The sequence below is a fragment of the Taudactylus pleione genome, unplaced genomic scaffold (assembly GCF_031769625.1).
Source record: "Taudactylus pleione unplaced genomic scaffold, aTauple2 ptg000212l, whole genome shotgun sequence".
NCBI lineage: Eukaryota > Metazoa > Chordata > Amphibia > Anura > Myobatrachidae > Taudactylus > Taudactylus pleione.
In genome coordinates, this window is record NW_028284614.1 from 7372304 (window position 1) to 7397493 (window position 25190).

Here is a 25190-nt window from a genome sequence, read left to right on the forward strand (position 1 = left end):
ATTATTAGGGCGCTAATTCGCCAACACCTGAAGTATCACTTGTTCATTATATTGATATTAATAAGGGAAACCCATGACTAAAGTGCACGTATACAGTGGAGGCAGCCATTTTGTGGGCTGAAGCAATGTTCATGATAATGCGGCCTATCAGAGAGCCTCATGTCCCAATGCCGCTAAGGAGAAGATATATCAATCCTTATAAAGATGACCTATCAGAGTTGTTACCCACAGCGATCTATCAGAGTGTAGCAGGGGCGTATCTATAATGGGTGCAGGGTGTGCGATGCACACAGGCTCCCCCTCCTGGATCCAGGGGCCCGCGTGCATCGCACACCCTGCAAACGCTGCCATTTCTCAGGTGTTTTGCGCCAGAAAATGGCGACCATGCCATTTCCCTGGCGATCTGCGCATGCGCAGTAGACCCAGAGACTACGGATTCTGCGGTGGCCAGCCAGCCGCGCCAGTCGGCTGCCGGGGTGAGGGGAGGGGGCTGTGACGGGGGATGCACACGGGCCCCCTCCTCTCTAAAGACGACCCTGGAGTGTAGCTATCATTTTTTAGAATGTACTAGATAAATAACAGCTAACATCTGATTGGTTGCAATAGGTAACACATCACTCGTCCTCTTGATAAGGTTTGATAAATCTCCCCCTTTGCCTTTATTATCTAGTGAACTGATAAGCTGCATTCTCATGAATATTAGGCTAACAAAATGGCTGTATCCACTGGTTGTAGGTGACCGGCCTACAATAAATATGATTTCTAATTATAATATGGTCATAATATAAAATAAATTTAATTTAGCAATTTCATCTAAATAGACACGTGTGCATTATATTGATTATATTGTTTAGTTGTATTGTATCATCCTGCTCTGTGGAAAGCTTTGAGACAGAGATAATACTAGAAATAGTGCCACCTGCTGGCTATAAAACACACACACACACACACAACATTGTATGAAAGGAAGGGGTGGTATCATTATAACCTTAAATATAATCAAACCTGAGCTTTCTTATTAAATAAGAAATTTACAAGAACATTTTTATTAACTTCATATCCAAAATCTTAATTTCATGAGAGATGACAATTCATATCCATTTTGTGCTATCATAATACAAAGGTAAAATGATTCCATATAATTCTTGTGCAGTGCCTAAAAGGTAAACATTAAAGTCAGTGGTGGCGGCCATTTTATAGGTTTTAGTAGGGGAGGAACTATTGCCACTGCAGGAGGTAGCTGCTCAGGTGCGTGGCAGTGAGTCATGTATGGTCAATTCCAGTCAAGGTCTCTGGGGCACCTGCCTATCCCAGATTACCACTGAGTGTGCCCAGGTCCGGCCCAGTCAGTTCTCATCATTTAGTATAATAAACATTTAAGTCATCTGATACAATCTGTGAATCTCCAGCTGAGGTGGGATAACAAATCCCATTAATATGTGTCCATCAGTTACCTCATATTTGTGGACAGGATAATGTTGCTATTCCTAGTTGCACGTTTTCCTGAATGCGGATGGATCTCGCCGTTTGTAGCAAACAGCACATGTGTGAAGACCTGCGTATACAATTTAGAGCAACTGCAAGCAATTCTGAGATGGTGGCACCTTGCCCGCTTTCTCACGTAGGGCTGAGTGAGTGTTGGGAGAGCAGCATTCAGACGTAGAACAAGCGTCCCTTGGGCACGTTGTGGGCATACGGCCAGAAGCTGCGAACTATTCTGATCTGTGCGCATTTTAGTTGGACCTCCTGCACCTTGGATGGGACTGGCGCAAAGGCTGACGATTTATTGGAGTAATTTAAGAGCAATCTCAGTTTTAGGCGTTGTTTTACGCAAAGGTTACAGCAACAGTAATCCCCATTTTTTGGGAAAACAATGAGCACTGTGACTTTGCTGTGCTCACAGACACACAGCCAAATCCATCAATATTCATATACAGTATATCCCATAAGTGCCTACTCTTCCTCCCTTCCCCATGGGACTTACAGAGGCAGTATAGGGAAAGAAGAGCTGGGTGGGACAATTGCGTCTTTAAGTCCCATTCCCCCATGTAGGTGGCCTGTACATACTGATGTGGGCAGGATGTAATATGTGTCCCCCTCACCTTGCTCACGCCAGATAATTGTCTCTCAGGATGGGAGAATTTTCCCTGATCTCCCAGACATCTCCTTAATGCGGGAGATCCCCTGAACTACTCCCTGATCTGGGATTCCCCCGGACATCTCCCAAATCCGGGAATCTCCTGAACTACTCCCTGATCTGGGATTCCCCCGGACATCTCCCAAATCTGGGAATTCCCTGAACTACTCCCTGATCTGGCAGTACCCCGGACAACTCCCTAATCTGGGTGTCCCCTGAACTACTCCCTGATCCGGGATTCCCTGTACATCTCCCTGATCCGGGAATACCCCGGATATACCAACTATAATATATCTGAAGGATAAATGCAACTCTTATTCCATAATATTTTACTGACCATTGAATTACTATCTGCCAAGGGCTAATACATAAGTCCCCTAACATTAAAGAAAAGACAAAATTCAGACCCGGTTGTCTTTGCACCTTCTATGCCCAGGCTACGTCCCTGGTTTTCCCAATCATGCATCCATTTTACCAGTGCCATATATCCATATCGGTAGGCCACTCAATATTTTGGCTGTTGAAAATTGGCACTGTCTGACAGAAATAAGTAGGATAGTACATTTGACATGGCATGCTAGAGATCTAGGACCTCATTCAGAGTCGGTCTTTGCGGCCGCACGGTCGTACGGGAAAAGGGGCCGGATATGCAGATGATGCACTCGCATGTTGCATCTCTAAGATCGGATCGTTAGCTGGCCGACCAAGGAGAGGAAGCGGCCGGAAGACAAAAAATACGCACCCTTCTCGTACGCATTACACGTCATCTCCAGGCATATAAGGATTAATCGAGACCATCGAGAACCATCGGAACTGGTCGTAGAGCTTAAGGTTGACCATACCCTCTCTTAAGCTCTACGATCAGGTCAGTGTACAAATCACCCATGTCACGTGTGCCATGACACTACTTTGTTAATTATGCACTCCCATAAAACGTCGTTTGCATAATTAGGCACGCCTGCGTTCGGATCTCCACTCTCCCGTTTTCAAGCACCTTCCCCTGTTACCACCCACAAACGCCTCATTCTGTCACTCAAACTACCGACCTGGCTGTGTTCAAGGAGAGAGAAATTTCGGATCGTAGCAGCAAGTTTGCGCACGCGCATTGTGAAGTTTACGAATGCGCAGTTCAGCGAACATCGGTGGCGTACGACCGTGCGGCCGCAACGACCGACACTGAATGAGGTCCCTAGTCCTCCTGACTGTATGATATCATATACTGTATGTATGTACATTATAGTGAACGTTTGGTCCTTATTTGGAGGCATGTTCAGATACAAACTAGGGAAGCCAATCCCAGGATTGGGATCAGCGGAGCCGTGCCCACCCACACTGGAGTCTGTGTGCTGTGGCATTGATTAACTCAATCCTAGGAATCCCGGGATCGAGATTTTTTTCAATCCTGAATCCTGGGATTGAAAAAATGAGCTGGGATTGGCCTCCTTAATACTAAAGGTGCCCACACACATACCGATCTGCCCACGATGAGCCGATGTGTACGATTTCCCTTGAAACTCTCCCCGGCAGCTCTGCACACGATCTCCACACGATTTGCACACGATTTGGTGTCCAATCTTCAAACGATCTCTCCTGCAGTCAGACTTTTTACAGTGCATCGCCTCATAGATTGTCAGATCTGCCATACTGTCCGGCAGATTTGAAGATGCGATGTGCGACCAGCGGGGACGCGCATCGCATCATGATCGTGAGTGGGGACTCACGATTTCCTCAGGATTTGGCCATATCTTACACAATCTGTCGTTCCAATGCGTCGGAATCGGCTAGATCGGGTAAAATATCGCTATGTGTGTGGGCACATTAATAGGTATGCGCAGAGTTGTTTTTTATGTAACCCTTTGCTCTCTATAAAGTATATATAGAACAATGTTATTCCTTTAGTAACAAATCATTATAAAATAATTGTAAAGTGACTTAGATAGACTTCCAGGTCAATGATAAATGATATCCGAAACTTTGTATCAGTGTATCACACTATCCAAGCATTACTAACCTCTAGTACAACATAACTATAGCAGAACTAAAACTATCAAACTACTAACTCAGGCCCTGATTCAGAGCCGGACACTCTGACCAGAGCGCTCGCTCTGAATCAGGGCCCACCTCCATTAATATGGAGCGTCCTCCTGGACGCTCGTATAGCTGTGGGTCACCACCCACAGCATATACGAGCGTGCAGAATGATGGTCGCGATGGTCTTGACCATCGCGACCATCGGAACTGCGAGTAAAAGCCTGCGGTTGGGTTTTTCAACCGCAAGGCCAGGAGTGCTTTTGGCTCTATCAGAGCCAAAATCACTCCCACTGACATCACTAGTGATGTCAGTGGGGCCGGCTTCAGACGGTAGGCGTTCCCTTGGGAACGCCTCCGTCTGGCAGGCACGCCCACCAAAGGGGGCGTGCTGTCAGTCACCATCGACAGCACGCCCCCTTTGATGAGACACTCCGAGCAAAGGAAAGTCCTTCGCTCGTCGGGTCTCGCGCATGCGCACGACGGAGCTCCCTCCGTCGTGCGCATGCGCAGTGGGGACCATCGACCCACTTGCGAGTGGACAGCCGCTCGCGAGTGGGTCTTAATGACCCCCTCAGTATGTTACTACATTTACACGATTAGTGCTTGGGTCTCAAGTAAATATAGCTTATATATAGTATAAATAGATGCTAATCTTCATAAACATGTTTTCAGTGTATTAATAGTCAAAGGAAACAGGTAAGTAAAACATTCAGACACCAATAGGAAGTGAAGGATATACAGTATATACCACCAATAAGTAGATGCATGGAATAAAAAAAAATAACAGGTCATAGAGTGACATAAATAATTACTGTTGGTAAATCTGTAATGATGTCGATGGAAAGGTAGAAATCATAATACTCAAATCATAGACACAAAACTCCTTACAGTCCCCATACAGGTCGTAATACACTTTCCATAAATATATCTGCAGTCCCCTGATTCATAAATTAGTATTAAATGTAAGATCATGACAAACCTGTATTTTAGTGGTTGAATCGGGTGCACGGTCTATAACCAGATCTCAGACTCTGGGGGAAATGTATCAAATCTTCTAAAAAGGACAAGTGCAGCTGTTGGCCATAGCAACCAATCAGCTCCTAGCTACCATTTATCTAATACATTCTATAAAACATAAAATGCTAGCTAGAAGCTGATTGGTTGCTATGGGAAACTTCTCAACCTGCCCTCTGTAGAAGGTTTGGTACACCTCCCCACAGTGTGTTAATGTCTATAATAGAATATAGCTCACAGGACAGATATCATTACTATAATAATAAAATAGCCTCTCTTGTCCCACAGTGCAGACTATGGAGACCGAGTGGCTGGATCGCATTACTGAGACGTCACACCACGTACAAGGATCTGGCTGATGTGGCTTCATGAGTTTGTAAACCAGGTAGATCACAGACCAATGGTGACAGATTAGACTATAGTGTAATAAGACATCCATTAAATGTTCAGGAGGCGGATTTGATTTCACTTACGTTTCACCAGCTTTGCGATAATTTTTCGGGCACTCGAATGAAAGGCATTTGAACCCTCCCTGGATGTTGAAGCAGGTCTCGGAGCCGCTGCAGTTGTGTGTCCCCGTCACACATTCATCCACGTCTGTAAAACAGATGACATGTTACATGGAGACTCCTGCTCATTACAGGACCACATGTTTAGAATTGCGTGAGAGACGCAGAGTCGAAGGAATCTGATGTATGGAATTAAACGAGAGCCGCAAGCATCTAGTCGGGAGCCCCCTGATGTATCTTACCATCGGTGGGATTCTTTACAGAAGACGTGCACAGTAAGAACTGGCTGTATTCAGCCAATGATGGGAGTACCACCAGCAATGTACTAGGTGGAGTTGTATTAGAGCTCTCTTCATATGTGGAGATCCCGTCCAACCCAAAAAAAAGCAATCATATAATAACACCCCTAAACTATTATTGCTTACAAGTGAGGAAGGCGGAGGCTATTGTAAAATAACATCATTTTAGTTAATAAGTACACTCTGATGTATCTCATCGCCCCCTTGTGGTATGACAGTAGTAATTCATATTTTCCGTGTCCATCAAAGGTTGGGTACGGGATCCAGGCGGTCAGAATCCCGACTCCGGCATCCCGACAGGGTTAGCATACCGACAATTGTTGGTCGGTATGCTAACCCTCCCCCTCACCCAACCCTAACCGTCCCTCCCTAGTGCCTGACCCTAACCTACCCCCCCTAGTGCCTAAACCTACCCTCCCTCTCCCCTAAACCTAACCCTCCCCCCTTAGTGCCTAACCCTAACCCTCCCCCTAATGCCTAACCCTAACTTCTAAACCTAACCCTTGCCCCCCTTCCAACCCCGCTACTTACCCCTGCTGTCCCGGCAGTCTGGATCCCGGCACCGGGATTCTGACCGGCATCGGGATTCCGGTGCCAGTAATGTAAGCGTCGGCATGCCGAACGCATCCCACACAGAAATTATGTTTGGATGGGATATATAGCAAATTAAACACTTAATAGATATAAAAGGAATTAGAGCTTTCACAAGCATTGATACATATAGACGGGATGTAGTCTGGAACCCGACGGTCTAAATGCCGACTGCCGACTTCCAGACTGCTTTATCCCGACTAGGGACGAATGACAGGCGTCTAAATGTAGACGCCTGTAATTTGCCCAACGTTGGGAGACCGGCGCCCGGCATCCCGATCGAGCAGATGCCGGGCGCCGCAGCGGACAGCAGCGCGGGGGGGGGAGGGTTAGGTTTAGGGCTCCCGGGGGGGACTTAGGGTTAGGCACCCCCCCAGGAGGTTAGGGTTAGGCTAGGGGGAGGGAGGGTTATGGTTAAGCACCCCCGGGGGGAGGTTAGGGTTAGGCACCTCCCCGGGGACTTAGGTTTAGGCAGCGGGGAAGGGGGGGTTAGGTTTAGGCACTTAGAGGGGGGGGGGTAGGGTTAGGCACAGGGGGGGAGGTTAGGGTTAGGCACTCCTAAGGAGGGTTAAGGTTAGGGGGGTTAGGTTAGTAAATACTTACCTTTAGGACGATCGGGATTTCCTCCTTTGTCGGGCAGCCGCTTTCGGGAATTGAACAATGCGCCCGGCGGTAATACATATCACACCCCTAAGAAGTACAGATGTCTCCACATACATCTTACTTCTGTACGCTACAAGTCGCGTTATACATAACACGTGAGCGCCATGTGATTCCGTAGGGCTTTTTAACACGTAAGGAAATAAGATGTAGGTGGAAAAATCTGTAGGCTGAGGATGTTGTAAAGATCGGTCCAGTGGTAGTCTCATAGTAGATTTTATGAGGCGTTTTGTTGTGGAATTTCTCACAACTTCGTCTGATGAAGTTGTGGGATATTCAAGAGTGAAACGCGTCAGTACAACATCTTCAGCTCACTAATCAGAAAGTACAGTACTTTACCTGCAAATAGCAAAGGTGGGGGAAGTGCAGACTATGGAGAGGGATGGGCATTATTAGCAAGAATAATGGTGGTGCTTCAAATTAACTGTTCAGCTGCTTTTTGTAGCAGAAAATATCACCAATTTTAAACAATTTTAATTCCTTCAGCTAAATTATATGGGAAAGCTTTAGAAAATGGGCTTAGTTTGCTTTCAAATACATTGCAGTGCTGTAACGTCCAAAGTTATTCCTAGTAAAAAAATTAGCTTTATTATTTTTCAAAACATTGTATATAACTATCAGTCTATATGGGCCGGTCTCCCGACGTCGGGCAAATTACAGGCGTCTACATTTAGACGCCTGTCATTCGTCCCTAGTCGGGATAAAGCAGTCTGGAAACCGGCGGTCGGCATTTAGACTGTCGGGTTCTAGACTACATCCCCTTCTTAGATACTGTTTTTAACAGAAGGAAGGAGGGATTGAGGAAAGAAAATGGAGGCAGCAAATGGGACCACGGTTTAGGTCTTAACCACAATCTCACTACCCTTTGTTAAATAAGCACAATTAGGCTGTTAGCGCTATAACAACAACAAAAAAACATTTACCTTGACAATTTCGGCCATTAGGGGCCAACGTGTATCCGGTAAGAGGACAAGTACACCGGAAGCTGCCGGGAACATTGTTGCACCGATAAGAACAAATGTGGCCGCCAGTTGGTAAAGCGCATTCATCTATGTCTACAGTGACAAAGGAAAGCACATAATCAATACAAACTATAAAAGTATGGAAAATGTATTTACCAGCATGACAGCAGTATCACTCTCTACCGCATGAGCCGAAATGTCTATCAAATAAAGGAACAGAGTTTCGGCAACCTAGCAAGCTCTCACAATTGGTCTAGAAAATTAGGGGTGGCAGCCCGGCAAGGGTGAAAATCCCAATCGTCCCTAAGGCAAGTATCGCTAACCTAATTCTACCCCCTAACCCTCCCTTAGGGGTGCCTAACCCTAACCTCCCCCCCAAGTGCCTAACCCTAATCCCCCCTCTAACTGCCTAAACCTAACCCCCCCTTCCCCGCTGCCTAAACCTAACTCCCCCGCGGGGGTACCTAACCCTAAGTCCCCCCCGGGGGTGCCTAACACTAACCCTTCCTCCCCCCAGCCTAACCCTAACCCTCCCGGGGGGTGTCTAACCCTAAGTCCCCCCCCGGGGGTGCCTAACACTAACCCTTCCTCCCCCTAGCCTAACCCTAACCTCCCCCCGGGGGCACCTAACGCTAACCCCCCTTCCCCTAGCCTAACCCTAACCTCCCGGGGGGTGTCTAACCCTAAGTCCCCCCCGGAGCCCTAAACCTAACCCTACCCCCCCCCCCCCCCGCGGCTGCCCGCGCCCGGCTTACCTTCGTTAGGTATGCCGGGCGTCTGTCTTCCTGCATCTGGTTAATGACAGGCGTCGAGTTTTCAACGCCTGTCATTAGTACCACGCCAGGATTAGAAAGTCTGGAAGCCGGCGGTCAGTATTTAGGCCGTCGGCTTCCAAACTACATCCCGAAAATTAGTTAACAGGCAAAAATGAAAATAAGGTAAATAAGATTTTTATATATATATATATATATATATATATATTAATAATATACTACGTTTCCTAATGAACAGTGAAGTGATAACATTTGATCTCCTTTATACAGATGCTAATCACAGTATTTAATGTTACATATTGTTACATATTACATGTTACATATTATAATCACTTGTGTATTGTAGAATTCTAGATACTCCCACTATTAGCGCCCTGCGGACTGTAAGCTTGCGAGCAGGACCCTCGTACCTCTTTGTGTGTCAGTTACTACCAATCTGATTTTGTTGCTGTTCCCAGGTGTAAAGTGTTAGGGTTTATGCTGGTGCTATGTACAGTATATAAAAGCTCAGAAACAATATTAATGAACTACCTTGTAACTCACATTGTTGTCGTACTACAACCCCTGTCAGGAATGTACAGCTTTATAATGGGAATAATAGTTTAGCAAAAACCGGAGTGTCAGCGTTACCTGCTCGCGGCGGGATATTATGCGCTATTAGTAAGGAATCACAAGCAATGACTGTGATCGCAACTTCTCTGGGCGAGGTTTTCGTTTAGAACTATCCTTAGTGCCGTGAGCTATGTGGACGGAGCTAATTGGACAGCAGTCACCAGAACCTGATACATTTCAGTCTACAGCTTAGTATATTTTACCTTCACAAGTGATTCCATCCACGTCGCTCAGCTGGTAGCCACGGCGGCAGTAACACTGGTACGAGCCGTAGACGTTGGCGCATTCCTGGCTGCAGGGGTTGGCGCTGCATTCATCCACATCTAAGCATAACCAGTCACATTTCATTATCCTCAGGTGTCATAATTTATTATAACATGAAGCAACGTGCACAAATATGCCATTTATTTACTATTTCATTAGCATTTCATCTTTACAAACAGCATAAAGATCACAAAGAAATGCAACCACAATGGGGCGTAGGCACGGATCAATGTACAACCAGCCAAAGGGCACTAGTGCTGGGATCAAATCAGGTCTCTTGAAATTATGGCAAAGCCGGTGTCCAACTCTGTGCCGGACCTTGTCAGAAGTTTAGGATTAGGTTTACTTCCTAATACCGGTAGTTTCAATGCTCAAATATCTCTTATAGATTATATGGACCAGGTACAGCGGGATTCACAACACGGCAACCTGGGCTGTCCCCAGGCACTAAGAGGCCCCCACGCATAGCTACCCCAATAGTGGCACAATGTGAACTGGGGTTTCTGTGGCATTATATAAACTGGGGCACTATAGTGTGTATAACACATCTTTGGTACTGGGAGTATTTACAGATTATACTTTTCAGTAATATTGCCATTATATCATATTGACAATTTTATGGGTAGGGGCACCAACAAGTTAGTTGCCTTGGGGTTCCCACAAACCTTAATCCGGCCCTGGGTCCGAGTATGCAATACATTCTATTGGGAACATCCTCTTTTAGTGTCCTGAAACCAGGGTGGCAATTCTAGCTCCAAAACCAATGCGAAGTGGTGGCAGGTTACAAGACATGTACACACATTGCACCATGATATTAAATAACCCATTAAGCTTACACATGTGTTTAGATCAGTACATTTTCGGTGTCTATACTAAACATCAACCAACCATAAACGTTTTACTGCTACAGATTGAGTCTCCCGTATCCAAAATGCTTGGGACCCGGGGTATTTTGGATATCGTAATATTCCGTATCTTGGAATATTTGCATACCATAATGAGATATCTTGGGAAAGGGCCCCAAATATACACACATAATGCATTTATGTGGTATATACACCTTATACACACAGGGCTTCATTCAGAGCCGCTCGTAAGCGGCCGCTCGTTCGTTCCGACCGATGTTCGCACATCTGCGCATAGGTACGGATTGTAATACGCATGTGCGAACCAGTCAGTGCGGCCGAAAATCGCGTGCTCGCTAAATAGCGAATGCCTGCTATTTTGAGTGACAGGAGGAGGCGTATGTGGGTGGTAACAGGGGAAGGTGCTTGAAAACGGGGAGTGGAGATCAGAACGCAGGCGTGCCAAAAGGTCAAAACGGGCGTTTTATGGGTGTGCATAATTAATACAGCAGCGTCACTGACCACGTCACTTGGTTGTTTTATAGTCAGAACTGCTCGCAAGATTGCGGTAGGAAAAACCAACCACAAGAATAGCGAGCAGTTCATACGCCGTTCGATGTACTCGATTAATCTAATAAATAGCGGACATGACGTATGATGCGAGCGGGCAGGGGGCGTTTTTTTGAAAATTACGACCGCAAGTTTTGTTCACTCTTTCAGACATAGAGGCGTCAACGGACCGCAAAGAGCGAATGGTTAATTTGAATAGCCACCCCCTTTTTCTGAACGAGCGAGCGCAAATAGCGTCCGGCTCTGAATCAGACCGTCAGCCTGCAGGTCATTTTATACAATATTTTTTATCATTTTGCGCATCAAAAAAGTTTGTGTACATACATGAAATTAATTTATGTTTCATATACACCTTATACACACAGCCTGAAGGTTATTTTAAACTATATTTTTAATAATTTTGTGCCTTCAACAAAGTTTGTGTACATTGAACCATCAAAAAGCAAAGGTTTCACTATCTCAGTCATGCCAAAAATATTCCGTATTTCGGAATATTTGGATAAGGGAGACACAACCTGTATTGTAACATCGTGGCCCTATCTTTCAGAGATTGCGCTCATTAAAAAATTATTATTTAACAGTAAGTTCATTTATTGATAACAGAAAAAATAACACACACAGAAAACAAATACATTTGGGCCATGTTGGTGATTCCTATGGGATTCGCCAGTCACAGACAATGGAGAAAGCAGACTTGTTACCTTCGCAGGTCCTGCCGTCCAAGGCTAGCTTGAAGCCGGTGGTACAGCTGCAGAAGAAGGAGCCGGCTGTGTTTTCGCACTTGTGGGCGCAGACGCGGCCGGAGTATCCTCGGCACTCATTAATGTCTGAAATAAAAAGGATTTATGAACAGTGATGGGAAGATGAAAGCACACAGGCTTTACAGTGACCTGGCCTCTGTCATTTACCGCTGTCTAAATGCAAGTCACTGTATATAAGCGCATTTATCACCCTGTGGTCTCCAGTCCTCACTACAATTGCAGCACAGCGGCTAAACGCCCTACTTTGCTAAATGAAATTCAGTCCTGTGAGAGATGTGCGCCCAGAATACATTACTTTTACCCTAATGTGACATTGCCAAGGGGCGCCAGAGCCTGCCTGTGAGCCTCTGAGGGGAAGGCAGTGGATTTCGCCAAGACCCGTGAATTTAGTATGTGAGACTGATGTGTTTTGGAGACTCAGGAATATATTTACTAACGTGAGAGTTTTTAGAAGTGGAGATGTTGCCCATAGCAACCAATCAGATTCCAGCTATTATCTTCTAGAAGGGGCTAGATAAATAAAAAGTAGAATCTGATTGGTTGCTATGGGCAGAATGCTATGGAGTTCGGGGTCACTTGCTTCCAGGAGAGAGAGAGGTCATGAGACAGAGAGATGGGAACCTGTGAAACTCGCAGAGTATATATAAAAATGACGGCACTCCCCAGGTTTGCAAGTCGGCGCCTTCCCAATAAGTAACTCCCAAACCTGCAGCTTAATGTACAATTCCGCAATGGTTGGCACTCTGATAAATAGGTTTTCTGGTGTCTTTAATTCAAGTGCCGCAGATTTTGGATTTGTAAAATAAATAAATATATATATATATATATATATATATATATGTTTGTGTGTATGCTACAATTAGAGAATGATGGTCTAGAACGTTACGCAATATCTGGTTGGCAGATTCTAGGAAGTGACCCAAACTCACCAACACATGTTCGGCTCAGGGGTTCGAAGTGATAGCCCGCCTGGCACTCACACCGATGGGAGCCGGCTACATTCAGGCACATGTGACCCTCTCCGCAGGGGTTCTGGATGCTGGAACACTCGTTTATATCTACGGCGTAAAAGAGAGATTCGTATTTTACTGTAAAGAGCATTTCACATGCATTTCCATACTTAGGTGATGTTTCCATCAGCCTGAGGGGAGCCAATGATATAAGTCGCTGCAGCAATGCGGCAACGTCACCAACCTTCGCACTTTGTGCCGTCAGCACTGAGGTGATAGCCCCGCCCACAATTCACGACATGCCGCTGGCAAGTGTAGGAGCCGTTGCTGTTAATACAGGTCTGGCCCTGAGGACACGGTGCGTTGATGCTCAGGCACTCATTGATATCTGAATCAGAACAAAGAGATCAGAGACCTACAGTGAATATTTTCTAAGGTCTTAAACTGAAATAGTCATAAATCATTATTTCTGTATCTCACATACAAAAACTATCACATCTCAAAGCTTCATAAAAAAAATATACCCCCCCAGACGTACATTCTTTTTTTTTGGGGGGGGGGGGGAAGGTTGAGTCTACATGGTGATGTCAGAAGAGTCAAACATGGCTGCTTCTACCAAGATGCGTATCTTTGTAAATGTGGGAGGAGGAAACCGGAGCGACTCATGTAAGAGAGAACATAAAAACTCCACACATATAACCTTGTTGGGAATTGAATCCGAGACCTAAGTGCTGTGATGCAGTAATGCTAACCACTTTGCAACCGTGCATCTCACGCATGTCACCAAACATTTTATGCTAAACTGTCCATCACAGGAGTAACAAGGCCTGCTTATAGAGGGCCAGCGGGAGCATTGTGGGCGCACAATGTCTTAAGTGATCTATGGCAGCCATTTAATTTTCTTGTAAGTGTCACGGTAGAGGTTGGGACATGAAGCTGTGCACTGAGGGGAAGGCGGTTGCGATATATGTGATTCATGATGACAACAGAGCAGTATAATAACAGCACACAAAGAGGAAGTGGCCTATTGGTTTGTGGTGCGGCTGTGGTAAAAAGGCGCGTGGCGGGGTGCGCCGAGGGACTCTTTTACTTACAGCCAATGTTTTTGTTATTCTGAATTGTTGGGAGGTGGGCAGTGGCCAATCAGCTGCCATGTCTATTAGTCATCTGATCTTACCAATGCAATTGCCCAGGGCATCCTGTATGAACCCAGCGCTGCACTGCAACTTGGGGCGGCAGCGGAAAGATCCGGGTGTGTTCTGGCAGTTGAAGGTGGGCAGGCAGTTGTGCGTTCCTGACGTACACTCATCAATATCTGCGAATCACAAAATAATATTGTATTATCACGCCGGCAAATCCAGATTCTCCACTGAGTTTACATTAAAGAAACATTTACGCCGAAAAACAATTTGCTTAATGTACGTTCTCTATTTTCCAGCCTGGTGAAAGGAAGGAATGTCAAAAAGTTGCCAAACCCAAACAAATGTTCATCCGTCTGTACAGAAATGCTCCAGGTGACATGTTACAGAGGAGGCAGCCATTTTGTTGGCTGAAGCAATATGTATAAGAATGAAGCCTAGAAAACAAAGTACTCACATTGTTGTTTGTGATTTGGGTTTTGAATTAATGTTTTCATGAATATTCGTGCAACGTTACCTTATTCATTAGCATATTTGCATATATTAACAGGAGTGCAGTCTGCCGTGTCTAATTGTGTAGCTGAGAGAAATGATATGCCAGCCCCAGGCCAGGAGATTATATATATATATATATATATATATATATATATATATATTATATATATATATGAACCCTTTTAATTTGTAATTTGGTAAAGCATTAAATAGAATATATATTTAAGTGTGGTGTGTGATTTGTGTTCATCCACTAGAGGGCATCATGATGCAGTGCATGTTTTCCAGATCATCTAGCTGGAGAAGAGGTGGGCTAATTGACTAACTTAATATTAAATAAAAAAAATATATATATATAATATATATATATTTTTTTTTTATTTAATATTAAGTTAGTCAATTAGCCCACCTCTTCTCCAGCTAGATGATCTGGAAAACATGCACTGCATCATGATGCCCTCTAGTGGATGAACACAAATCACACACCACACTTAAATATATATTCTATTTAATGCTTTACCAAATTACAAATTAAAAGGGTTCATATATATATATAATTATATATATAAATATATATACACGTGCAGGTGGTACTAGCTATTCCTGAGGATACCTTGGAAACACGCCCTGTTAGGGTTTCGTGAGGACGGCGTTGGAGAAACACTGCAGTGTGAATAGTCCCCCGAAGACAGTCTCCTTTTTCCCACTTAAGATATATAGGTCATGATATTTATTTCCCAATGAAATTCAGCCTGAGTATAGTTCAGGTCACATGAGTGTCGGTAAATTTCATTTCAAATTGATGAAAATATACCTAACGATTATGACTTGGACATAGACGGTCGCTGTTCTGGCCACTGTTTAAGCATTTTGCTACAAACAAGTATTTTAGGTGCTGGGAACATTTTATTATTTATTTATTGACATTTACTTGCATAGTGCCAGCATATTCCATATGGGATGTAGTTGGCATCCCACATGCCGACGGTCAAAATACCGGTGCCGGAATTCCTACAGCATCGGGCTCCCGGCTCCGGAATCCCAACCGCCGGCATCCCAAGTATCGGGGGTCAAGGGAATGGTTAGGTTTAGGGTTAGGCACTAAGAGGGGAGGGTTAGGTTTAGGGTGCGGGGAGGGGGAGGTTAGGTTTAGGCACTAGAGGGGGGGGTTATGTTTAGGCACCGGGTAGGGAGGGTTAGGGCTAGGGGTTAGGGTTAGGTTCTCTTACCTAGTGCTGTCAGGATTTTCACTGTCAGGATGCGCTGTCAGTATTCTGACCAGCGGCATCCTGACCGCCGGGATTCCATACCCAACCCCAGAGCCGTAACTAGACTTTTTGGTGCCCTGTGCCAGAAAGAGCATTGGCGCCCCCCTCATTTTTCAAAGGGACATAATGCACCCAAAAAAGGGCCATGGCTTCATGGGGAAGGGCCAGGGAAGAGATAGGGGAGGCCAGGAGATGCTGGGGATAAAATAAGAGGAAGCTACAAGCAAGAATGATAATAAACAGAAATTTGACAGGCCCAAACAGCGCCCCCTGACCTGTGGTGCCCTGTGCGATGGCACCGGCCGCACTACCCTAGCTACGACCCTGCCCAACCCTTCCATATGCTGGTGTATTACAAGATCAGGATCTTAACAGACAGACAATCTATAGGAACCTACCCCACCCCTGCTGCATCCCTGGCTTCACAACACCTACTGTAGGTCAAAGCACTCAGCGCTACTCTATATTACAGCGTTTACTGCATCAAGAGAGTATCTAACAAGCAGCAAGAGCCAGGTAGGAATTTTAGCATGACCCTTAAGATCCAGGCCTTTTAGAGAGGAACGATCAGGGCCTCAGTTATCAATGAGTGATATTCTCGTTATCACTCATTGCTAATCTTAACTGTTGCTCCAACCAACCAATCAGCTCCTAACTGACATTTTTTTTTTAAACACATGACAGTTAGGAGCTGATTGGTTGGAGCACCAGTTAAGATCAGTAACGAGTAATAACGAGAATATCACCTGTTGATAAATGAGGCCCATAGTATGGATCAGTACTTCTAATTTACTGCTTCCAATAGAACAAGACGTTGGGCCTGATTCAGAGCCGCTCGTAAGCGGCCGCTCATTCGCTCCGAGCGATGTTCGCACAACTGCGCATAGGTATGGGTTGTGATACGCGTGCGCGAACCAGTCATTGTGGTTGGAAATTGTGTGCTCGCAAAATAGCGAATGCTTGATAATTTGAGTGACAGAATGAGGCGTTTGTGGGTGGTAACAGGGGAAGGTGCTAGAAAACGGGGAGTGGAGATCCGAACGCAGGCGTGCCAAACGGTCAAAACGGGCGTTTTAAGGGTGTGCATAATTAACAAAGCAGCGTCATCGACCACGTCACTTGGTTGTTTCTTAGCCTGAACTGCTCGCATGATTGCGGTAGGAAAATCCAACCACAAGCACTGCGAGCAGTTCATACGCCGTTCGATGTACTCGATTAATCAAATAAATAGCGGAGATGACGTAGGATGCGAGCAGCCAGGGGGCGTCTTTACAAAATAGCGAGTGAATGTTTAGTTCGCTCGCTCAGACATAGAGGCGTCAACAGACCGCAAAGAGTGAGCGCTCAATTTAAATAGCCGGCCCCTTTTTCTGAACGAGAGAGCGCAAATAGCGTCCGGCTCTGAATCAGGCCCGTTGTCTCTAGGATTTTATTTGGGCACAAAATACAATTCACTACACTTTGCAGATTGTTACAATTTTTATCAGTTTGTTCTGTCACACAAGGTGGGGCAAAGGGATGTACTCCGAATGTTCCGAATGTCATACTAGCAGCTCCGGTATTATGACATGTGACAGTTATTATAGGGTCCCCCTCCGGCACAGACTCGCCGTACCTTTACAGCTGTTATCCTCCGTGAGTTCGTATCCCGTGCCGCAGTTGATTTCCCTCTGACAGCGGAACGACCCCAACTGATTTATGCAGATCTGTCCCACCTTACAGTTGTGCGTTCCCGAAATACATTCATTAATATCTGTATAAAGTCAAATAAGCTGCTTAACATGGAGAAAACAAAAACTGCATGTGCAAGATACTCAAATGGACATTTTCATGCATTTTAATTGACAAAAATAGATATATTTATATAACCTGTAGCTCACAAGTTAAGTGTATGTATAGGATATAGGAAGGTTCCTGCTCGCACCCCTTGCTTGCGTGTACCAAGTAGCTAGTCTATTTTAAACATCGGTTAACATCATAAAGCATCAGTGTTTCTGAACCAATGTTTAGGACTAAACAATGGCCCTCATTCAGAGCCACTCGCTAGCGGCAGTACGCTCGTTCCGAGCGATGTTCGCACATCTGCGCATGCGTACGGATCGTTATACGCATGCGCGAACCAGTCAGTGCGGCCGAAATTCATGTGCTCGCAAAATAGCGAATGCCTGATAATTTGAGTGACAGGATGAGGCGTATGTGGGTGGTAACAGGGGAAGGTGCTTGAAAACGGGGAGTGGAAATCAGAACGCAGGCGTGCTTAAAGGTCAAAACGGGCGTTTTATGGGTGTGCATATTTAAAACAGCAGCGTCATTGACCACGTCACTGTGTTTTTTTTAAGCCAGAACTGTTCGCAAAATTGTGGTAGCAAAAACCAACCACAAGAATAGCGAGCAGTTCATACGCTGGTCGATGTACTCGATTAATCTAATAAATAGCGGACATGACGTATGGTGCGAGCGGCCAGGGGGCGTTTTTAACAAATAAACGAGCGTATGTTTTGCTCGCTCGTTCAGACTTAGAGGTGTGAACAGACTGCAATTTGCGAACGGATCATTTGAATAGCCACCCCTTGTTTTTGAACGAACGACCGCAAATAGCGAACGGCTCTGAATCAGGCCCAATGTTTTTTGAACACTGTTCAAAACATCGGTACTATCCTTTGGGGCGTCCCATCCCTACTAGTAATCACAAAAGCCCTGATTTGGATTTGTACGTAAACCCGATGGTTAACTTATATATCCGGTGATTCTGGATCTACAAAACGTGTCCTGCGTGCTTGCTCGCAGTTCCCCATTTGCAGCGCCATGATTAACATCCTGCGGTCTTTGAGGGGCGGCGCGGGGGCTGTGACCAGGACCGTTTTACAAAATAGGGTGTCACCCCCGTTTTGTAGATGTGCCAAGCCCTGGGTCTGCGTTGTCGGATGCAGACTTCCTGGATTTGGCAGAGGGGTTCAGTTGTCTAGGCTGAGCGAGCTTCGACATACGCAGACACGAGACGCCAGCTACGGTGACCCAAAGAAGCATCTACGGAGGCCGCACTGAGACCGCAAATGCGCGCATGAGGTGTCTACTTCAAATGCTGTGCAAAAACACACAAAGCGGAATTAGGTCCTGATTCAGAGGCGCTCACTATTTGCCAGCGCTCGCTCTGAATCAGGGCGGGCCGTTTTTTTTAGCCCGGCCTCTAGGCCGCTCGCTAAGCTGTGGGTGACCACAGCTTATCGCGACCATCGGGCTTGCGATGAGACCCTTGTGATAAGGTCTCGTCCACGGCAAGCCCCAGTGAACTTCCTGCTCTAATAGAGCAGGAAGTTCACTACTGACATCACGTGTGATGTCAGTAAGGCCGCCCACAAACGGCAGGCGTTCCTTCGGGAACGCCTCAGTTTGTGCAGCCACCCCCCCTCGACCCGCCTACAAAATGGGGCGAGCTGTCGATCAACATCGACAGCCGCCCCGTCTTGTAGCGAGCCCCAGAGTGATTTCTCACTCGCTCTGGGGCTCACGTGCGCACTGCCCGGCCATCGACCCGCTTGCGAGTACTATGCGCTCGCGAGCAGGTCTGAATCAGGCCCTTAGGCCCAATGTACTGTCAGGAGTCGGACAGGACAGTATACTTGTAAATATAACAATATCTTCTTCTAGTGAATCTTTTTATGTCATTTCAGTTGTGAACATGCTTTAACCTTTGTAACTAATCGTGTATTTTTATGCTTTTGTTATAAACCAGTTTTTCTTTTTAAGGGAACATCACACAATACAACGTATATTCAACAACTGATTAGCAAATTATTGCTACAGTGTTACCTTTCTTCTACCTTCTGGTAGCTAAATAAGCAAGTACTAAGTACTGCAGCATCTAACATATCTACTTGTTAGCTGGAGAATTCATCTTTCCTGCATCAAATAAGTGTGAAAACACATAGGGGCATATTTAATAATAGATGTGGCCAGCCCCTGATAATAAAGATCCCTTACCACCACCATTCGCAGTAATAAGGGATCCTCATTCGCCTAAATGTCTTATTGATCAGAAACCACTGTACTTTATAACCCATAGGCTACAATGGGCTTCACATTCCGGAGCCCGGTAATTCTGCCAGCAGCTGTTGTCGGAAACGGGGGAGGGGGGACGGCTGTGGCAGATATGGGGATAACTGCTGCAGTCTCTCCACATTACATCCAGTGGATCCTTAATATTTGCAGGGACCCCTTGAAACCGGGTGTTTCGGAGGATAGAGGCCCCCATATGGCCTATAACTCTACACTAAAGCTGGTCATGCAGGCGGAACTACTGTCATTATGAGGTCTATTTACTAAGCTTTGTTAGGAGATAAGGTGAACAGAGGTAAGGTACCAGCCAATCAGCTCCTAACTGCCATGTCACAGGTGTTTGAAAAATGACAGTTAGGAGCTGATTGTCAGGTACCTTACCTCCATTTACTTTATCTCCTAACAAAGCTTAGTAAATAGACCCTTATATATCCTTTGTTGAAACAATGCTGCTGTTCTCTGTAAAACAGTTACTCTTTGTGTCGCAGCAAAAAAAAAAATATTTATATGATTTATGTGATTTTTATCTTAAAATGTAAATTCTGCTTAAAACTGAATCCGCTTCCAAGCTCTGGGTTTAGAAGTTTGAGTTTGCGCCGTGTGCGGTACACTGCTGGGTTGCAAAGCGGCTGATATTTGGCATCGGAAGCTCGCCGATGTGTCCGGTGATAAACCCGTTACCTTCACAGGTGACTCCGTCTGGCTGCAGCTTGTATCCGGCGTAACAGGAGCAGACCACGCTGCTGCCGGCATCTCGGCACTGCTGCGTGCAGGGTCCGCCACCTGCGAACGAACATCACAACTCTTGTAACAAACTTTCTATATTAAAGTCACTTTGAGATTGTTACAATGTTGCAGTAATAAATAGACACTAGTAAATTTACTAAAGGTCGATTTAGATCGATTTTGATCAATTTCAAAATGATCTAAATGAATCTGAATCGTGGATGATGTGTTTTCGGGGCTGAATCACACAGTTACTAACAGACAATTTTTTTTATTTTTTTTTAAGGTGTTAGTAAACGTGATTTAGCCCCAAAAACAACATAGATTTAGATCAATTTAGATTGATTTGAAATTGATCTAAATTGCCCTTTAGTAAATCGACCCCTACCCCTACATATTCCACATCCACCAGTTTGCCATTTGCAAATACAACAAAGAGTCAAGTACCCTGCAATACAGTGGTCACCGTAACAATGGGTAAAGGGGTAAATTTACTAAAGTGACAGTTTTTAGAATTGTAGATGTTGCCCATAGCAACCAATCAGATTCTACTTAACATTTAACTAGCACCTTCTAGAAGATAATAGCTAGAATCTGATTGGTTGCTACAGGCAACATCTCCACTTCTAATAACTCTCACTTTAGTAAATTTACCCCTAATACTCAGTACTACATAAACAAATACAATCAGAATATAAATTAGCATCACTGCCACCACCACCATGTAGACTGTAAATATGATACAATATTCATCTTCTCATTAATTATTATAGATATTATGAGACATTTTCTGGGCATTCGTAGTGCTCATATATCACTGCGCATTATGTAGATTTTGCTTTTCCAATTTCCCCCACTGTTCTATTGCTGTGTGGCTCTGACAGATCGAGCTAAGCGCACTGCACTTTCTAGCTGCGCATAATGGCACGTTCTGATTGGAAATTTGGTCATTGCCAACAGCTCCTGAGACACACGACAATCTCACATGACATAGCTTCCACCAAGCCTCAATACCACACTAACATCCAGTGGGTGCAGCACAGCGAAACAGCATATTGGTTTGGTGAAACAGTACTAATAAGCACTAACAGCGCGATGTACGTGTTATCCTATACTGTGGTGTAAAGCAGAGGTCCCCAAACTCCACCACTGCAGTCCAGGTTTTAAGGATATCCTTGCTTGAGTCCAGCTAATTCACTCAAATTGACTGAGGCACTAATTAAGTCACCTGTGCTTAAGCATAGATATCCTTAAAACCTGGACTGTAATGGCTGAGTTTGGGAACCTAAACCCTAGGATATTATATAGAAAGTTGAGTTATTCACTAGGCTATCTAGGGTGATGTAGTTTAACCAATTATCTGACAAATATAAAAAAAAAACGCACAGAAATTGACGATTTTTCTTTTATTATAAAATTATGTGAATAAGAGCCATTTAACCCTTATAAAATATGATTTTTTATTTTTAAACAAAAAAATTTAAATCAAGTTTAAATAGCTACAATTTACATAATGTGATAATTTTAAAAAAATTACAATTGTGTGGATATTTAAAAAAATAAAACTATAATTTAAAAACAATAAAAAACTATTGTTAGCAGGGGGTGTCAGGTGTCATCCCCTCCCCGCACTGACATTGAGCCGGGCATTGTGCAGCAGGTACCGGGTGTCCTCCAGGCAGCTGCGGTTGTCCTGCGGCCCCAGGGACACCTCGGTGATAGCCGGCAGGTGCTCGCTGGCCGGCCGCAGGGACAGAACGCAGAAGCAGAGCTGGAGGCGGCTGCCTTCGGTCACCTGCAGCTCTCCTCTCTCTGATAGTTGGGTGCCCAGGTAGCTGCTTTCCAGCTTGAAGCCCAGGATGATGGGAAGCTGCTCCTGGCCCAGGGAGGGGGAGCCGGTCTGAGAGGCGCACGACGGTGGGGTGAGGAGGAGCAGTGGGGTGAGGATGGGGACACCCGGCCAGGCCACTGGGGGAAGGCTGGATTGACCAGCGGCTGCTCTTCTCTGCAGCTGCCGCCGGGTATAGACTGTGGACAGCGGCTCCTCTGGCTTCGTTACTCCGGCGGCTGCAGAGTCCCTCTGACACTGGCGGCTGCTGGAAGATTATCTTCCTACAGCTGCCTAGTGGGCATTTCTGACTGATCACATCTGATGTGACCATGCCAGGCAAGTGGTTAAATCCTGGCTGTTGGGATGCCAGCGCTCAGAATGTCGGCGCCGGAATCCCGACACCAGTCACAATTCCAGCACCCACTTCCCGATCTCCGGCATCCTGATGGTAAGTTTTGGGGTTAGGAGGATGGTTAGGGTTAGGCACTAGGGTTATGGTTAGGGTTAGGCACTAGGGGAAGGGTTAGGCACTAGGGTGATGGTTAGGGCTAGGCACTAGGGTGATGGTTAGGCACTAGGGGGAGGGTTAGGCACTAGGGTGATGGTTAGGGTTAGGCACTAGGGTGATGGTTAGGGTCAGGCACTAGGGGAAGGGTTAGGCACTAGGGTGATGGTTAGGGTTAGGCACTAGGGGAAGGGTTAGGCACTAGGGTGATGGTTAGGGTTAGGCACTAGGGGGAGGGTTAGGCACTAGGGTGATGGTTAGGGTTAGGCACTAGGGTTATTGTTAGGGTTAGGCACTAGGGGAAGGGTTAGGCACTAGGGTGATGGTTAGGGCTAGGCACTAGGGTGATGGTTAGGCACTAGGGGGAGGATTAGGCACTAGGGTGATGGTTAGGGTTAGGCACTAGGGTGATGGTTAGGGTCAGGCACTAGGGTGATGGTTAGGGTTAGGCACTAGGGGAAGGGTTAGGCACTAGGGGGAGGGTTAGGCACTAGGGACTGAGGGTTAAGCACTAGGGACTGAGGGTTAGGGTTAGGCACTAGGGGAAGGTTAGGCACTAGGCGGAGGGTTAGGCTCTAGGGGAGGGTTAGGCACTAGGGGCTGAGGGTTACGCACTAGGGGGGGGTTAGGCACTAGGGAGTGGGTTAGGCACTAGGGAGTGGGTTAGGCACTAGGGGAGGGTTAGGCACTAAGGGGGAGGGTTAGGTACTATGGGGAGGGTTAGGCACTAGGGGGAGGGTTAGGTACTATGGGGAGGGTTAGGCACTAGGGGCTGAGGGTTAGGCACTAGGGACTGATGGTTAGGGTTAGGCACTAGGGGGAGGGTTAGGCACTAGGGGGAGGGTTAGGTACTATGGGGAGGGTTAGGTACTAGGGGCTGAGGGTTAGGCACTAGGGGAAGAGTTAGGCACTAGGGGCGGAGGGTTAGGGTTAGGCACTAGAGGCGGAGGGTTAGGGTTAGGCACTAGGGGGAGGGTTAGGCACTATGGTGAGGGTTAGGCACTAGGGGCCGAGGGTTAGGCACTAGGGGCTGAGGGTTAGGGTTAGGAACTAGGGGCGGAGGGTTAGGCACTAGGGTCTGAGGATTAGGCACTAGGGGGAGGGTTAGGCACTAGGGTGATGGTTAGGGTTAGGCACTAGGGTTATTGTTAGGGTTAGGCACTAGGGGAAGGGTTAGGCACTAGGGTGATGGTTAGGGCTAGGCACTAGGGTGATGGTTAGGCACTAGGGGGAGGGTTAGGCACTAGGGTGATGGTTAGGGTTAGGCACTAGGGTGATGGTTAGGGTCAGGCACTAGGGTGATGGTTAGGGTTAGGCACTAGGGGAAGGGTTAGGCACTAGGGGGAGGGTTATGCACTAGGGACTGAGGGTTAAGCACTAGGGACTGAGGGTTAGGCACTAGGGGAAGGTTAGGCTCTAGGGGAGGGTTAGGCACTAGGGGCTGAGGGTTACGCACTAGGGGGGGGTTAGGCACTAGGGAGAGGGTTAGGCACTAGGGAGTGGGTTAGGCACTAGGGAGTGGGTTAGGCACTAGGGGAGGGTTAGGCACTAAGGGGGAGGGTTAGGTACTATGGGGAGGGTTAGGCACTAGGGGGAGGGTTAGGTACTATGGGGAGGGTTAGGCACTAGGGGCTGAGGGTTAGGCACTAGGGACTGATGGTTAGGGTTAGGCACTAGGGGGAGGGTTAGGCACTAGGGGGAGGGTTAGGTACTATGGGGAGGGTTAGGTACTAGGGGCTGAGGGTTAGGCACTAGGGGAAGAGTTAGGCACTAGGGGCGGAGGGTTAGGGTTAGGCACTAGAGGCGGAGGGTTAGGGTTAGGCACTAGGGGGAGGGTTAGGCACTATGGTGAGGGTTAGGCACTAGGGGCGAGGGTTAGGCACTAGGGGCTGAGGGTTAGGAACTAGGGGCGGAGGGTTAGGCACTAGGGTCTGAGGATTAGGCACTAGGGGATGAGGGTTAGGCACGAGTGGAAGGGTTAGGGTTAGGCACTAGGGGCGGAGGGTTAGGCACTAGGGGCTGAGGGTTAGGCACTAGGGGATGAGGGTTAGGCACGAGTGGAAGGGTTAGGGTTAGGCACTAGGGGCGGAGGGCTAGGCACTAGGGGCTGAGGGTTAGGCACTAGGGGATGAGGGTTAGGCACTAGGGGCGGAGGGTTAGGCACTAGGGGCTGAGGGTTAGGCACTATGGTG

General features: G+C 46.4%; 1 protein-coding gene across 2 annotated transcripts in view; it reads right to left on the bottom strand.

Moving 5' to 3' along the window:
- FBLN1 (fibulin 1) overlaps window positions 1-25190 on the bottom strand; it is a 117223-nt gene that overhangs the window by 24762 nt on the left and 67271 nt on the right. For both annotated transcript variants that reach the window (XM_088478292.1, XM_088478293.1), the window contains exons 6-14: window positions 20618-20719; window positions 17496-17633; window positions 14156-14293; window positions 13223-13366; window positions 12958-13086; window positions 11969-12094; window positions 9792-9911; window positions 8165-8296; window positions 5656-5779 (exon numbers count right to left, since the gene is read on the bottom strand). In XM_088478292.1, the coding sequence (XP_088334418.1) occupies window positions 5656-5779; window positions 8165-8296; window positions 9792-9911; window positions 11969-12094; window positions 12958-13086; window positions 13223-13366; window positions 14156-14293; window positions 17496-17633; window positions 20618-20719 (1153 nt within the window). The remainder of the gene's footprint in view (window positions 1-5655; window positions 5780-8164; window positions 8297-9791; window positions 9912-11968; window positions 12095-12957; window positions 13087-13222; window positions 13367-14155; window positions 14294-17495; window positions 17634-20617; window positions 20720-25190) is intronic.